Here is a 16,308-nt window from a genome sequence, read left to right on the forward strand (position 1 = left end):
GGCCTCCTCCGATCAAATAATAATCACAAATAACACTGAGTCTCTCATTTGCTCCACCTTGTTAACAAGGTGAAAGCCACACCCGTTAGCAACCTGAGTTGATAGCAACCCTTTCCTACGTAGGCAAGATCAATGGGCAAATACATCGTCTTTCAGAGACACTCCTTTTTGCTTTCATCTGGGTTTTCTCCTCTTGCAGCTGAAACTCCAAGCCCTCCATCACCAACACTTGGACTGCATGGACTTTGGGAATGAGACTGAGAGCAGCCGTCTTACTACCTTCCGAGAGCAAGTTCAGCGCCTCAGCAATGAAAACGTAAGTGTTTGGTTTCAAACGAGTCTTCTGCTGCCTTCCTGCTCCCCATAGCCTCCACCTTTTCCCACCTGGTGCCTTAGAATCAAAGACTCATAGAACTGAAGAATGGAAGGGACCTCAAGGGTCATCTAGCCCAACCCCCAGCAATGCACAAATCACAGCTAAAAAGCACCCATGACAGATGGCCATCCAACCTCTGAGATGCCCATTGAACCTCTTTAGTCCTTATTGGACTACAACTTATTATTATCATTCAATATCATTATTTATTATGTAATATTTATTATTATTTCTCTATTTACTCATAAACATTGCTCAAAGTGACTTACAAACACAGCAGAAATAATAATAATAATAATAATAATAATAATAATAATAATACAAAATGCAATATATTAGGGGAAATGGGGTTGTTGTGGGGTTGTTTTTTTAAAAAAAGTGTATATTAGGCAAACGGCACACAAAAATGTATTTATTAGGACAATTTGGTACTAAAATACGGATGAATTTTCATGAGGACTCCCCGCCCCCCCCCAAACAAACTGATAAGGAAATTGAATTTAAGATTTGGAATATGGGAAAATGAGATAAATTGAATTGGACCAATTTGCCTGTGCCTAGTCTGAATTCCGTGGGCTGAATATGTTTTCCTCCCTTCCATGCAGGTTCAGCTGCAAGACAGGAACGAGAGGCTCTGCGCCAAACTTGGGGAGCTGCAGGAGAAAATGGGGCAGGTGGCTGGCTCCAAAACCGACTTGTCATCAAGACTGGTTCATAGTGAAGAGGAGAAACTCAAGGTAAGGCATAGGGCAAGGTCCCTGCTGCACAGAGACAATTAATAACACTTTGCTTCTCTCACGTTTACTTCCAGTTGTTCAAAATGCTTCACACACAGTGCCTTGGTCATGGTCTTATGGCAGCCCTGTGAGGTAGGGGTGAGAAAACAGTGACTCTCAGACCCTAACTGGCGTAATTTTATTATTCATTTAATTTATTTATTTATTGTATTTACATGCTACTCTTCATCCCCAAGGAGGGCAGCAAACAAAAATCCTTGTTAAAGACACTAAAACATTCTAAAACAGATAGAAACACTCTAAAAACAATTCCAAAAAAATCTAAAAGCAGTGCAGACGGGGGTAGATTTTTGTAATATGGTGCCCTGAGCGAGGACAAAATTTGGTGTCTGTCCCTAAATATTTCTTATTTTCATAATAATTCCTTTTGGAACAGAGTTTGTTAAAAGTGCCCTTCCCCTTCTCACTTCCCATTACAGTCATACCTCGGGTTGAATACGCTTCAGGTTGAGCGCTTTTTGGTTGCGTTCCGCCGCGACCCGGAAGTAACAGAACACGTTACATCCGGGTTTCACCGCTCGCACATGCGCAGATGGTCAAAATGACGTCTCACGCACGCATGTAAGCAGCTAATTGCGACCTGCACACGCGCAGTCGCGGGTTGCATTCGCTTCAAGATGTGAACGGGGCTCCGAAACGGATCCCATTCGCATCCTGAGGTACCACTGTATGTGCATGCTCTTGTGCACGCTGGTTTGAATCCATTTTTAAGCATCTCCGAATGTTCTTATGTTCCTGTCCTCTCAGATTTCCAAGGACTTCGTTGATTTCCAGATTGAGACCAACAAAATGAGAGAGCGTCACGAAGCAGAAAACTTTGAACTGAAGAATCTGGTAATTGACATAACTTTTTGTCATGTTTATTCATTTCCATGGGCCTACGTTAAGTGAAAGTTCGTGGACTCCCAACCCATCATTTTCTTTATTGTCTCACCGCACGACAGTGCCCAAGATTCTTTGCAGAACCGGGGACAAGGCTTTGTAGAACCAGGGAAGAGCTATAGTAGTCCAGGTCACAGGGGATTGAAGACTTGTTACCATTTCTGCAGCAGCTTCCTAAAGCCATCCAATCAGCATGACAGGGGAGCTTTTTAGCCTATGAAACTGAGCCTCCTCACCCTTTGTGCTGATTGGAGCCAATCAGAGGGAAAGGAGGTGAGTCAGCCACTGAGGATTGGATCCAAGGGTCACTCTGAAGAGCAGGGCTGGCCCAGAATGACCCACTGGGGTTGGCTAAGAGGGACAGGGCAGGTAGGGCAGCCAGGAATGCTGCCAGTCAGTGTAGACTAAACTGGGCATGATGGATCAGTGGTCTGATTCAACATAAGGCAGCTTCCTAGACAATCCTGTTCACATTTATTCTAAAGACCCCTCAAATTCTCTTCCCCCCCAAAAAAGTCTTTAGAACATAAGTAATATAGATATTGCTCTGCTCTAGAAAGTACAAGTTCACTGATAGGGAGTCTCAACTGATTGATAGACAATTGTTACATAAAACAGGACGGGAAATAACGGTCCTTGAGTATGTATATATATTTCTTATGCCAGAGTATCTTTTCCAAAAGAGAAATATCTAGCTGCAGGATGGAAACCAGATATGGCTGGATATGTGAATATTATAAAATGAATCTGCATTTGTTTCAGTATATTTATCTTTAAATATAAAAGCCACACAAAATCTGCCATCGTCATCTTCATTTAATTTATACATCGCTGAATTCCCAAAATGGCCTATAAGTGGTTTCTAAATGTAAAACCAATTGCAAAAACCCCCCAGCTATGCTGAGCATCAAAGGCAATGATCTTTACAAATCTCCCCTCTCCCCAAGCCTTGTTATGACAGTTGCATACATTTCCCTCGCTGTAATTTGCTTTCCCAGATCCTGACCCTCGAGAGCCGTATTCTGGAGGTGGAGCTCCATGATGAGAAGACCACTGGGGAGCGCGATGCCTTACAAGAGCGCTTGAGTGCCCTAGAGACCAACCGCAAGGAGCTGGCAGACGAATATCTTGTTCTGAAGAGCAACTATCTTGCACTGGGCAAGGAACACGAACAGGAAGTATGGGCCGCTCATCTTCCGCGGAAACCTTCTTCATCCTTGTGCAATCTAGATGGTTTGGACTACAACTCCCATCATCCATGGTTGGGCCATGCTGATGGGAACTGTAGTCCAAAAACATATGGAGGGCACTACGTAGTGATGGTTGTAGAGGCTGTAAGGGGTTTTATACACCCAAAACAGCTCCTTGAACTTCTAACATATAGAAATTGATAACTGGTCAGCTCGTAATAGCTGGCTTCCAACCCAAGGGATGGCCTGCACCTCCATAACACACTTACCTGCTTTGCTTTGTAGGTCGCTAAGAATGAAGAGCTTAGCAGAGAGTTACTGAACTTGGCCAATGCCCGAGGCAACAGCCCCAAGTCCCAAGCTCAAAACAACAAGGATTCTGTGGAGTTGGAAAGGGTGCGAGCCTTGGTCCACCGTCTCTCTGCCCGCAAAGTGAAGGTATGCATTTGTGGCCATCTCAGGGACCCTCCATGTGCTTTTTATTGTGTGTTCATGATAGCATGCGATCCTGCTGTCCTTGCTGTTTGTCACTGCAAGAACAGAGTCCTGCACTAGATGGGGTTTTGGCCTGATGCAGCCGGATCTTCTGATGCCCTTATCTCTTTCGTATGCAGAAATCTAATGCGTTCTGTCTTCTGTGTCTTCTTGCCATAGCCAGAAGAGATGGTGGCTTCCGAACATGAACGGCGGAAACTGGAGAGAAGTGTGAGTGTGCGATGGTGATTGTGCTGTGCTCTGAAGAGAGGCGCGAGGGAGGGCGGGACGCCAGGCAAAGCATTTTGGTGCCTGATAGAAATTCAAATCAGTTTGCTCCTGCAGCCAATTGGAAGCCGTGCCTTGGTTTTTGAACGGTTCCAGGAGTCGAACCCTGTACATTAGGGGGGAAAATCTGCACCTAAATTCTCTGGAATTCTCATGAGGACTTTTAAAATGAATGAATGAATGAGTGATTGTTATTGTTGTTATTGTTATTGTTATTGTTATGCGGAAATGTGCAGAACTGAACTTTAGATTTGGACAGCAGTGGAGCTTATGCCTGTGCTTCCCAGGGAGGGCGTGCTCCTGAAGGGGGTGTAGTGTGGAGGGTGCCCTCCCAGGCACGGGATAGCCGCTTGGGTTCACGGATCGGTGCGCGCGCCCTGCAGCCGGGGGCGGAGCGAGCCACTGATGGCAGACATTCAGCGACTCCCAAGCCTCCCCCAGCTGTCAAAACGAAGGGGGGAGGCACAGCTCTCCCCTTCCCCCGATGGCTCGGAGTCAGGGTAGGCTTGGGAGTCGCGGGTGGGCGGCGCGCCAAATGTCACCCCCCCCCCCCAGCGAAGACACCTGGGATGACTCGCCTCCACCGCATACCCCCTCCTCTGCCCCTGGATTTGGATAAAAAAAACCAATTCTCCCCCTCTCACAACACTACAATTAATGGTCATCCAATGAAGCTGAATGTTGAAAGATTCAGAAACAGATTTTCAAAAAGTCTTTCTTCATAAAGTGCATGGTTAAACTCTGGAACTTGCTCCCGCAGGAGGCAGTGCTGGTCATCGACTTAGGTAAAGGTAAAGGGACCCCTGACCATTAGGTCCAGTTGTGGCTGACTATGGGGTTGCGGCGCTCATCTCGCTTTATTGGCCGAGGGAGCTGGCGTACAGCTTCCGGGTCATGTGGCCAGCATGACTAAGCCGCTTCTGGCGAACCAGAGCAGCGCACGGAAACACCGTTTACCTTCCCAGCAGAGTGGTACCTATTTATCTACTTGCACTTTGACGTGCTTTCGAACTGCTAGGTGGGCAGGAGCAGGGACCGAGCAACGGGAGCTCACCCCGTTGCGGGGATTTGAACTGCCGACCTTCTGATCAGCAAGTTCTAGGCTCTGTGGTTTAACCCACAGTGCCACCCGCGTCCCTGGTCATCAACTTAGATAGCTTTAAAAGAGGATAGGACAAATTTGTGGAGGACAAAGGCTATCAGTGGATACTAGTCATGATGGCTATGCTCTGCCTCCACAGTTGGAAGCAGTAATGCTTCTGAATACAGTGGTACCTCGGGTTACAGACGCTTCAGGTTACAGACGCTTCAGGTTACAGACTCCACTAACCCAGAAATAATACCTCGGATTAAACTTTGTTTCAGGATGAGAAAAGAAATTGCATGGCGGTGGCGCAGCGGCAGTGTGGGGCCCCATTAGCTCAAGTGATGTCTCAGGTTAAGAACAGTTTCAGGTTAAGAACAGACCTCCAGAACGAATTCAGTTCTTAACCCGAGGTACCACAGTACCAGTTGCTTGAAACAACAGAAAGGAAGACTGCTTTCGCACTCAGGACCTGCTTGAGAGTTTCCTACAAGCATCTGGCTGACAACTGGGAGAATAGGATGCTGAATTGGATGGGTCATTGGCCTGATCCAGCAGGCTCTTCTTATGTTCTCAATACAGTGGTACCTTGGGTTAAGAACTTAATTCATTCTGGAGGTCTGTTCTTAACCTGAAGCACCACTTTAGTTAATGGGGCCTCCTGCTGCCGCTGCACGATTTCTGTTCTCATCCTGAAGCAAAGTTCTTAACCTGAGTTACTATTTCTGGGTTAGCGGAGTCTGTAACCTGAAGCGTATGTAACCCGAGGTACCACTGTATGTAACTAACCGCTTCTTCTGTTCTTCTCCCACCTCCAAGCTTTTTGGAAACCAGGATCACATCGCTGCACAGATTGAAAAGATGAAAGAAATGTACAACTCACAGCAGCAGAAGTTAGAGGAGAGAGTGTGAGTACGAGCGCCCAGCCTAGCCCCCCACCCCCACCCCCTGAGCGAATCAGAGGGTTATATTCTCCGCAAACTTGCATTGGTATTCTGCCGCACTGCTCCTTGTCTCTGCAGGGTGACCCAGGGCAAGGAGCTACAGGAGGCCAAGAAGGCGATCCGGAACACGCAGCACAAGCTGGCGGAACAGTCAGTGGTAAGGAAACCTTGGAAGTCACAGCTGAAGTACACCGTCAGCAGGATTTATGGATCACTAGGGATGGGGGAGAAGTTCCATTCACATTTAAAGGCCCGTTGACCTAATTTGCACTTTCTGAAGCAATATGCCAGCCAAAGAAAACAGTCGTCCTTCAAAATGGGCACTTCTCCACATTTTGCAATGCCGTTCTCCAGCCAAGTAATGTGTATGAAGAATGCAAATATTTGGGCAAAGTGTGCACATATTGTTGAAAAGAACATATAAAAATGCATTCTCTTGGGGAACACTGCTTTGCAAAAATGTGCAGGTTGAGTAAAATGGCATGTATATGTTTGGAGAAACTTGCACTAAAAGGCTGGTGGATTTTCATGAGGGTTAAAAAAAATAATCACAAATTTAGGTGGAAATGTGGAAAGCTGAAGACTGGGGAAAAAAAGGAGAAACAAAAATTGAAAGATTTGCACATCCATATGAACTCCTACAGTCTTTAAATTCTGAAGAGGCTATTGAAGTTTGGGAACCTAAAAGCAGTTTCATGCAACATCCTCAAACGCATAGTTAATACAACAAAGTTGCTTGCCAAATGCCAATGAGTTCCAGAGGGAAGGTGCTGTCACACTGAAGGATCCTTACAAGTGTGGCATGGACTTCTAGTTTACAGAATGGGCTCTTAATTTACAGATTGCAGGTGTGATGCTTTTGGACAGATGATCAGCCAGTAGCTTGCACCACTTCAGATTGTGGGTGGCAGATTTAATGCTCCTTGACATCAGAAACTTATTCCACATGCAGTGCAATGCCGTGTACACATATGGAAAACATCTAAAGCCAGTATAATAACAAATTCAGGAAACAGAGTAACAAATGAAAAATGAGATGAGCTGAATTTAGAAGCTTGCTCCTTCCTTGTCCTCTTGCCTTCTCGTTCACAAATCCCCCTCCCTCAAGGGATGGATTAATCGTTCGCTTTTGACTTCTCTCAATTTCTCATTTTGTCCCAACCTTCAGATCAGTTTGCCACATTTCCTCATCAGTTTTTTATTTATTTGTTTTTAAACAGGCCTTGTGAAAATGCCTCGGCATTGCAGGGCACTGTTTTCTAATATACACATGTTCTGTTCTTATTTATTAATTTATATGCCGCTTGATTGCCAAAGGAAGCTTCTAAGCAGTTTGCAAAATATTAAAACTAATTTACACAAATGTTAAAATGCAAACACCCGTAATAATTACACTGTCTATACACTCAAGCAACCCCATTAAAACATAAACATCCGTAATGAAAATCTACTATAGATTTTGGGAATTTGTTTGTTTGCTGTGCATTGGGACACCTCTTAGGACACCGTAAGGAAATTTTGTATGATGGTTCCTGAGAGCAAGGAGCAGGTTTTCATCTAGGTTTGGATACAACTGGATGCCAAGATGGCGGACAGAACCGCTCAAAACTGAATTGACTTTTTTGGTTTCATATTATTCCCGAACAACACTAGGCACTGGTCTACTAGTACATAATAAAACAATCCATTCAAACAACAACACAGCAGTTGAAACAGGAGGCTTGGGTCAAGAGAACGCCTGTGTAAATAGGTGCAACCTCAAAAGCCGGCAGAATGCCAATACAGATGATGGCATCTCATATTTCAACAAGATTGGGTGCCATTTTGCCTGCAGGTATTACTCTCATCCCAAAGCCAGCTCCAAGAAGTGGAGGCAGAAAATTCCCGGCTTCAGCTGCAGCTGAAGGAATTGAACGAGGAATACAGGTCGCGGCTCCTTCAGTACATCACAGATCTGGCGGTGAGCAGTTCCCTTTTGGGTGGGTGGGTGGCAGATGTGCCAGAGCCTGGATCTTCTCCACCAAATCTCAGAGCAGCTGGTGGTGGTCCAAGCAGACAGTGCTGGGCTTTGATGGCCAAACCATCTGACCCAGCATAAGGCAGTTTCCTGACTTCCAATCCCAGCCAGGATAGTGGCAGAATTATGGAGCTTGGAAGAGGGCAAGCCCGGACCAGGAAATCAGGAAGAGACAATGGGAAACCTTTCCTGTGCCTGGATTCTTTAGGGTCACCGGAGACTGGATTCCTCACAACACTTTAGTGTGCTCCCGTTCCCAGTTTCAAAATAAATGGGACATGAATGGGGAACCCTCAGGTCTGGAGGAGCCAGTGGTCTCTCTATCTGCCTCCAAAGCCACAGCCCTTACCAGCTCTGCTATGCACCTTCTTTGAGTGCTTTTGCCTGGCTGGAATGTGTCCATGAAGCCTGAATTTGCATGTGTTGCTCCACCCACTTCTGCCTCTGGTCCCGCCCACCAGGGTCATGTGTCATCTGGAAGGTTGTCCAGAAGAGACTGTGGCGTTTGGTCTGAAGATTCCCCACTCCTGTACTGAGCTAACATATGAGACTGTCTCTGTATGTCTTGTATTTCAAGGAGCACATGGACAGCAAGTCAGTTGCCGCTGCAGCAAAAGGGACCAGCAAAAGCACCTTCAAACCGGCTCACATGAAGCGCTTTGTGGATGGCATGCTGCAGGACATCCGGGCTTCGTACAAGTCTAGGGAGGAACAGCTGGCCAAAGCCACTCGCGGCTACAAGAAACGCCTGCAGAACTTGGTCAAGAGGCATGAGGGCCTGCTCATTGCGTACAGGTAGGGGAGAGGCCACATTGCAAGGCAGCAATCCCGCTAGCGCCGGCAGTTATTCCTGCAGTGACTATAGCATAGGCAAATCCCCTAGTAAAAGGTAAAGGGTAAAGGGACCCCTGACCATTAGGTCCAGTCGTGGCCGACTCTGGGGTTGCGGCACTCATCTCGCTTTATTGGCCGAGGGAGCCAGCGTACAACTTCCGGGTCATGTGGCCAGCGTGACTAAGCTGCTTCTGGCGAATCAGAACAGCACACGGAAACGCCGTTTACCTTCCCGCCAGAGCGGTACCTATTTATCTACTTGCACTTTGACGTGCTTTCGAACTGCTAGGTTGGCAGGAGCAGGGACCGAGCAACGGGAGCTCACCCCGTTGCGGGGATTCGAACCGCTGACCTTCTGATCAGCAAGTCCTAGGCTCTGTGGTTTAACCCACAGCGCCACCTGCGTCCCTAAATCCCCTAGTGCCGGTGGTTAAATCCTACCCCTGGTAAGAGGCAATCCCCTAGTGCAGAAAGTTAGTCAGTAGAATCGAGACACCAATTGTCAGTAAAACAGGATCTTTATTTAGGCACTGAAAGGCCGGTGCCACACAACCTCAACCAGCAAGTAGTTGAGGGGTGGCACACCAAATATGAGAACAGCACATGCGTTTATAGTTACCAGCAAAGGGACAGTTCTGTCTATAAATGGCAATATTTCCTTCTACTAAAGTCTACTGGGTTTCATTGTGAGACATCAAAACTCTTCTCTTCTCCTCCCTCCTGCTTCCTTATAGCAATATCTCCTGCGAATGTGTTGTTCCGTCCTTCTCTCACGTTTTATTGCAAACACAACCTTCACATTCCAACCTTCACATGCAACTTCAACTTCCATTCTATAATCAATATTACAGTGTCTGGAACTGAGGGAATCCCCATAGTGCTGGCAGTTAAATCTTACAGGGGCTTGATTTGTGGCTCCATCCTTTTCGGTGGTTGCGCCTCCCTAAGAGTCGATTCATCAGTTCATCTCAATGCACATGGAAGCTGTCTTTGATGCGTCTAATGAAGTGGGCTCTCTGGCTTAAGCAAACGTACAATGAAACTTGCTGAGGACTTTAAGGTGGTGTGTGCATGCGCACTTGTGCTGCGTATCACTGGGAATATATGATTGGCAAATCCACTTCTTTGCCATGCCTAAGGGCTGATCTCTCTGTAACCACTCTGTTTGCAGGATGCAGCGTGAACAGATTCGGTCGCTGGGCAGCCACGATCTGGATCCTGGCCCACCAGAACACCATTTCACCATCACAGACGCCGAGCTGCTGACGAGCACCTCTCAGGAGCTGAACCGGCTGCGGGAGGATAAAGCCAGCTTGGAGGGCCAACTGCATGAACTGCAGATGAAGGTGAACAGGGGTGGACTTTGTTCCCTGGACGCTGGGCCCTTCTAATGGAGGAGCCTCTCTGTTTAGCCCTGGGGCCCTGGCCACGCCCTCTTTCCCCAGGCCACACCCACTCACCAGCCCTGCAGTATTACACTTTTGAAATATACTCGGAGTCGAGAGTGGATTTCATGCTCTTTATTCAGCTCATAGTGGTGAGGAGGAATGGAAGTTTCCCCCACAATATCTGCTTTATATACATTATTTACACAATGGGCTGCATGTGATTGGCTAATTCCGGGATTCTCCTGTAGGCCAATCAGGTTGTGGATTCACTTCTACCTGGAGCTGGATTGGGTGGCGGACCAATCATACTGCTGCATTGTTCTAGGACCAATCAGACTGCTGCATTCTGAATCCTATTGTTCTAGGACCAATCAAACTGACCAGTCAGACTGCTGCATTTTGGATCCTATTCAACTCAGTACATAACAACCTTCCTTTCCCCCCACTGTCTGTCCCTGAACTCTGATAAAGCCCGTTGCTTGTATGGAGAAGGGTGGGTGAGTTTGTTTAGAAACTAGCCTTCTGTACAAAGGTGACATTGATATTCACGGTTCTGCCGCTCAGTGGCATGTGGCCCCAGGAAGGTTGTGCAGAAGAGAATGTGGCCCTCAAGCTGAAAAAGACCCCATGCCCCCAAAATGGAAGTTTTGATCAAATCATCACCTTCCCCCCTGCTTTCCCTTACAGGTAAAGTTAAGTCAAAATGCTGGATCAGGGACATCACCTCCGCAGTAAGTACTGTTTCTTCCTGTACATCAGGGCTGGGGAATATGCAACCCTCCAAATATTCTTGGATTCCATCAATGTTACACCACATTGACATAGCATAATACCGCAACCACACATCCACATCATGAAACATAACATAGTAGCACAAAACACCACACCCGCATAATGAAACATAATACCACATCCACATAGTGTAATGGACTTTGGTATGCTGAGATGCAGGCGAGAGAAATTCACTTCCTTTCTCCTGAGTTTACAGCAGCTAACATGACCTCTAGAGGGAGATCTTGCAGCCCTAAACAAATTTCTACGTTAACCGGCACACAATGCATTCCTCGGTTCATACCATCCTTTCTATACAGTCAGAACTCCCCGAACATCAAATGTGACCTATATTTTGCTTATGCAGTCCCCGGACAGGCTACGAAGAACTTTCCCACGGCTTGCCTGCATACTTCCTCGCAATTAGATCACCTATCCTCACGATTTAAGCCACCCCAGTGAAATAAGTGGATTTACCCAGAAGCATAGTAATGGAATTTGCAAATACATAAATGGAAGAGTTGCATTCCAGGGCTTCTGACCCTCCCTTTCTCACCAGCCGGAGCCCATTGTTTTATAGAATGCTTTGCCTCGTGCAATATGTGGGGCTGTTAACATGACTTTATATTTGCTCATCTGACCATCTTTGGGGGGGAAGATAGTTCTACTAGGGGCAGCCAACATGGTGCCATCCAGATATTGCTGGACTCCTAGCACCCATCCACCCTGTGACCATGAGCCACACTGGCTAGGGCAGATGGGAGCTGGAGTGCAGCAACATCTGTAGGGCACCATGTTAGCTACTCCTGAGGGTCTGGGCAAGAGATAGAGCAGCCTTTGCCAACCTGGTGCCCTCCAGATGGACATTAGGTCATCTCATGATGATATCCAGTCATCTAGTTCTCATTTGTCTTTTTCAGGAATGATACTTGATAGTGAATTACTTGTGCCCTGCAGGAAACATTCTTAATTTCATACCATACTTGTGCCGCCTCCAGATATTTTGGGCTACAATTCCCATCATTCCCAGCCAGTTTGGATGTGCTGGCTGTGGATAATGGGTGTTGTACACCAAAAACATATGGAGGCTGACGAGTCACATGAAGAAATGGATGGCTTGCTGACAGGGCTCTTTCCAGTTCCCTTTTGCTCCTTTTTCTTTTCAGCACGCTGGACGAGGCGGGCTGGGCTGAGCTCCGGAAACAACTGCGAGAGTTCACTCAAACCACACAGGTAAAACACTCTGGTAACACAGTAAAGCCAATAGTGTCAATACACTGTGTGTGTGTGTGTGTGTGTGTGTGTGTGTGTGTGAGAGAGAGAGAGAGAGAGAGAGAGAGAGAGAGAGAGATATCATATTCCATACAGTGGTACCTCGGGTTACATACGCTTCAGGTTACATACGCTTCAGGTTACAGACTCCGCTAACCCAGAAATAGTGCTTCAGGTTAAGAACTTTGCTTCAGGATGAGAACAGAAATCATGCTCTGGCGGCACGGCGGCGGCAGGAGGCCCCATTAGCTAAAGTGGTGCTTCAGGTTAAGAACAGTTTCAGGTTAAGAACGGACCTCTGGAACGAATTAAGTACTTAACCTGAGGTACCACTGTATTCATATTCTGCTGGATCAGTTCAATGACCCATCTAGTCCAGCATATAACAATTTGTACCCCGCCCATCTGACTGGGTTGTCAATTCTCACAGTGGCAAACCAGATGCTTGTGGGAAGCCTGTAGGACTTAAAACTCAATTTAAGTTATGCGTGCAATAAGGATTAAGTATGGATTTCAATTCATACCTGCTCTTTCTTTCCCCCTTTCAAGTAATATCCCACCCATTATGAACAGCACATATTTTCAAATAAAAACTCCCCCTTGAAACCACAGAGATATGTTGGTATAAAGGCCAAGCGATGGTTCCTGAATCTAGACCTGAAGTCTAGAACTAAGGCCCGGGGGCTGGATCCGGCCCAATCGCCTTGTAAATCTGGCCCGTGGTCAGTCTGGGAATCAGCATGTTTTTATATGAGGAGAATGTGTCCTTTTATTTAAAATGCATCTCTGGGTTATTTGTGGGGCCTGCCTGGTGTTTTTACATGAGTAGAATGTGTGCTTTTATTTAAAATGCATCTCTGGGTTATTTGTGGGGCATAGGAATTCATTCATTCCCCCCCAAAAAAATATAGTCTGGCCCCCCACAAGGTCTGAGGGACAGTGGACCAGCCCCCTGCTGAAAAAGTTTGCTGACCCCTGCTGAAGGGTGTTTGGCAGTCTGGGTCTTTGAGCTGTTCTATTCATCTGCCAAAAGCACAAGGCCACAAAGCACAGCTAAGTGGCAGAACATCTACTTTGCATCTGGGGGACTCCACACTGGCTACCTCTATTTAATAGGACAGAGTGGTTTTGGTACCGTCCTTGTTATTTCATTTTCATTTATTAATTTTTATACTGCTTAATGCCATACCAGGCATCCGAGCACTTGGAAAGTATAAAAATCAACCACAGAAGCATTAAACTATAAGAATCCATAATTAAAACACACAGTAAAACAATCCCATTCAGAGAAACATCCATAATCAGAGCAGGCAATTCAACAATCCCATTGAAGCAGCAAAGTGATTAAAAACAAGAGGCAGTGATATCAAGGGAGCGCCTGTGTAAAAAGGGGCATCTTCAAAAGCCAGCAGAATGCCAGTGCAGATGGGTTGCTCTCATATATCAAGCAGGAAGTGCTGTTTCATTGTTTTAAACTCTGAGCTGCCTTATATAATTAATTAATTTAATAATAATAATAATAATAATAATAATTTATTTGTACCCCGCCCATCTGGCTGGGTTTCCCCAGCCACTCTGGGCAGCCTCCAACAAAGACCAAAAATACACTAAAATGTCACACATTAAAAACTTCCCTGAACAGGGCTGCCTACAGATGTCTTCTGAATGTCAGGTAGTTGTTTATCTCTTTGACATCTGATGGGAGGACGTTCTACAGGGCGGGCGTCACTACCGAGAAGGCCCTCTGTCTGGTTCCCCGTAGCTTAGCTTCTCGCAGTGATGGAACCGCCAGAAGGCCCTCGGCGCTGGACCTCAGTGTCCGGGCAGAACAATGGGGGTGGAGACGCTCCTTCAGGTATACTGGGCCGAGGTCGTTTAAGGCTTTAAAGGTAAACACCAACACTTTGAATTGTGCTTGGAAACGTACTGGGAGCCAATGTAGGTCTTTCAAGACCGGTGTTATGTGGTCTCGGCAGCCGCCCCCAGTCACCAGTCTAGCTGCCGCATTCTGGATTAGTTGTAGTTTCCGGGTCACCTTCAAAGGTAGCCCCACGTGGAGCACATTGCAGTAGTCCAAGCGGGAGATAACTAGAGCATGCACCACTCTGGCGAGACAGTCTGCGGGCAGGTAGGGACTCAGCCTGCGTACCAGGTGGAGCTGGTAGACAGCCGCCCTGGATACAGAATTGACCCGCGCCTCCATGGACAGCTGTGAGTCCAAAATGACTTCCAGGCTGTGCACCTGGTCCTTCAGGGGCACAGTTAACCCATTCAGGATCAGGGAGTCCCCCACACCTGCCCACCCCGTCCCCCCGAAACAGTGCTTCTGTCTTGTCAGGATTCAGCCTCAATCCATTAGCTGCCATCCATCCTCCAACCGCCTCCAGACACTCACACAGGACCTTCACCACCTTAAAAACATACGGGTGGAAAAAGTGGCCTATACAAATAAAATTAAAATCTGCCAGTCTACCCATCCTTTTTTTTTTGTTGTCTTTCCTGCCTCTATGGTTGCCTTCTCCCAACCTCAGGAGGATCTCGAAAAGGAAAGGAGTCAGCTGCTGACACGGGCGATGGTGGCAGAAGAGCAGGTAGCCGAACTGCAGGAATATGTGGATAAACACCTTGTAAGGTGAGAGGTCTTTTCACCTGGGTGAGGCTTTAACTGTCAAAATCTTTCATGGGGTGCTCATGTCTAATAATCATACCACTTCAACATTTTCACAAAGCAGGAATGGGCAATCTTTTTACAGCCCCAGGGCTGCTTTCCCAGTGACAGCTTCCCCATCCTTGTTCTGGGTGTTGAGTCTCTTCAGCAGCTCCTCTCAGTGCCAAGTTTCCTGAACTGAGGAATCCAGCCTGGTGAAACAGTAATATAGGGCTAGCCAGGCCCTTATTGGTTCCTCCAATCACCTGATCCCACTGGGCTGAAAAACAGTAGTACCATCTCCCCAATTGCCTTATACAGCTTGGGCTGGAGGAGGAAACTAGAGGCAATTAAGTTGGGATATAAATGATATAGCCCAGGAAACCACCTACTCATGAGAACCAGGTGGCCTTGGTCAGCCAATGTCCTCCTACTGTCTCCTACACATAGACTACCAAGCCTACTCTGCTTTCACAGTCTCTCGCCACCAAAGGTAGCCACATGGAACCTCATTACTCAGGCAGTTCCATCCACCTTAGGTACCTGAATTTAAATGTCTGCATTACATTCTCTCCCCACTGGATTTGATCAGGCCCTTGCAGGGAAGGTTTGCAACCACAGCAGAACTGGGTTAACACCGTTTTCACTGTGTTGTTGTGCTGCAGGTACAAGCAGGAGATCTTGAGGCTGCGGAAACTTCTGGGAATAGACAGCCATGAAGAACTAATTGCCAGAGCTTCTAACCCTCTGGCAACTTCAAAACCCAAGAGGAATTTCAGTAATGAAATGTAGTCTCTGACACCCAAGCTATGGGAAGAAAAGGCTTTGTAGCATCCTCAAGGAGGACTGGCACCTTGGCCTGAACAGCAGGTGGATTGCAATGGTTGGCTATATTTCCATCCCACAGAAGAGACTCCAGGAAGCAAGTGGCTCAATGAAGTCCTTTAAGCAACCATTTTTATCTTTCGTTTTTTAAAAAATCCTGTCCTTTGTCTAAGAGGCTCAGAGCTATTCTTCCACCCATAAGCTACCCCCAAATTATCTTCATAAAAACCCTGGGAGGTAGGCTAGGATGAGAAACTGTGCCTGTCGTCCACTGATAACCATGTTGGAGCAAGGATTTGAACCCTAGTCTGAGACACTCAATTCACAACATCTTGTGAGCTCTTACATTCCAAATGCATTTGCTTCTTCTTTCAGTATTTCCATTGCATTCTCTCTCCCTTCTGTCTTACTCTAACCTGCTTTCATTCTGACATTCAGAGGCTTATTATCATGTTCCAGTGAAATGGTTAACGAAACAAGCCAGCTTCGCGGCTGAACTTGAAAAGTTGGTTTGTTTAG

The 16,308-nt window shown here is 46.7% G+C and overlaps 1 protein-coding gene across 1 annotated transcript; it reads left to right on the plus strand.

Annotated features, from left to right (window-relative positions):
* Positions 1 to 96: 96 nt before the first annotated feature.
* On the plus strand, positions 97 to 15,917 carry CCDC78 (coiled-coil domain containing 78). Its single transcript, XM_080981981.1, has 15 exons — positions 97 to 316; positions 982 to 1,113; positions 1,921 to 2,007; positions 3,054 to 3,233; positions 3,531 to 3,683; positions 3,900 to 3,950; positions 5,911 to 5,999; positions 6,114 to 6,192; positions 7,870 to 7,995; positions 8,630 to 8,847; positions 10,058 to 10,232; positions 10,962 to 11,005; positions 12,212 to 12,278; positions 14,849 to 14,949; positions 15,630 to 15,917. Exons 1-15 carry the CDS (start codon positions 239 to 241, stop codon positions 15,754 to 15,756), a joined length of 1,707 nt encoding a protein of 568 aa, XP_080838107.1. The 5' UTR covers positions 97 to 238; the 3' UTR covers positions 15,757 to 15,917.
* The last annotated feature ends 391 nt before the right edge of the window (positions 15,918 to 16,308 follow it).

The sequence above is a fragment of the Podarcis pityusensis genome (genome assembly GCF_964106645.2).
Source record: "Podarcis pityusensis genome assembly, chromosome: 14".
NCBI lineage: Eukaryota > Metazoa > Chordata > Lepidosauria > Squamata > Lacertidae > Podarcis > Podarcis pityusensis.